Consider the following 1,010-nt stretch of genomic DNA (forward strand, 5'->3'; position numbering starts at 1 on the left):
CATATGTTCCACCACATCCGTATCCAACTCGCCTAAAGCAGGAAAAGATGGAGGCACAATATGGTAAATTCCTAGAACTCTTTAAGCAATTGCATACTAACCTTCCATTCATAGAATCCATTTCCCAAATGCCAAAATACGCAAAATTCTTGAAAGTGGTTCTATCCAACAAAAGAAAGATATAAGTGTTATCCCACATGATACTCAACGAAGAATGCTCTGCCATTCTCTAGAACAAGCTTCCAAAGAAAATGACTAAATAAGGAAGTTTAATGATCCCCGTTTGATTGGAAACTTGTTTGTCAGCAATGCTTTATCCGACCTAGGAGCTAGAATCAACCTAATGCCTTATACGATTTTCTCCAACTTAGGACTAGGAGAATCTACTCTAACCCGTATGAGCATTCAGCTAGCCGATAGATCACTTAAATACCCAAGAGGCATAGTTGAGAACATGTTAGTCAAAATTGACAAATTTGTCTTTCCAGTCGATTTCATTATTCTAGACATGGAAGAAGACACATTTGGACCCCTTATCCTAAGAAGACCATTCTTAGCCACCGCTAGATCACTCATAGATGTTTGCACCGACAAACTCACTCTTAGGGTAGAGGATGTGGATGTAACTTTTGACATAGGAAAATCTATGAAACATCCGCAGTATACTATTGATTCTGCATACGTCCTAGATATGTGTGAACCAATAATGAGTTGTCATTTAAGGAAAACAATTGAGAAAGAAACATGTGATACACAACTGATTATGGAGAAAGCACATGCCATCAGTTCAGTAAAATAAGTTGTGGGGGAGGAAAAAGAAAGCAACTCCGGGAGACATTTGAAGAAATAAATAGAGATCTGGAGCCTAAAGCCAAACCTTCTGTTAACGATCCGCCTACTTTAGAACATAAGGAATTACCCAAACACCTTGAATATGCTTTCTTCGAAGGCAAATTTCAATTGCCTGTCATCTTTCCTCTAACCTTTCAAGTGATGAAAAAGAAAGACTC

General features: G+C 38.2%; 1 protein-coding gene across 1 annotated transcript; it reads left to right on the forward strand.

Annotated features, from left to right (window-relative positions):
• Nucleotides 1-343: 343 nt before the first annotated feature.
• On the forward strand, nucleotides 344-799 carry LOC143578291 (uncharacterized). Its single transcript, XM_077061919.1, has one exon. It carries the CDS (start codon nucleotides 344-346, stop codon nucleotides 797-799), a length of 456 nt encoding a protein of 151 aa, XP_076918034.1.
• The last annotated feature ends 211 nt before the right edge of the window (nucleotides 800-1,010 follow it).

This window comes from Bidens hawaiensis, unplaced genomic scaffold (genome assembly GCF_021521415.1).
Source record: "Bidens hawaiensis isolate Kalapana, Puna unplaced genomic scaffold, B.hawaiensis_p1.1 tig00029115_1, whole genome shotgun sequence".
NCBI lineage: Eukaryota > Viridiplantae > Streptophyta > Magnoliopsida > Asterales > Asteraceae > Bidens > Bidens hawaiensis.

Coding starts and splice junctions, on each gene's coding strand:
- LOC143578291 (XM_077061919.1), top strand. CDS start 344: ATGCCTTATACGATTTTCTCCAACTTAGGACTAGGAGAATCTACTCTA.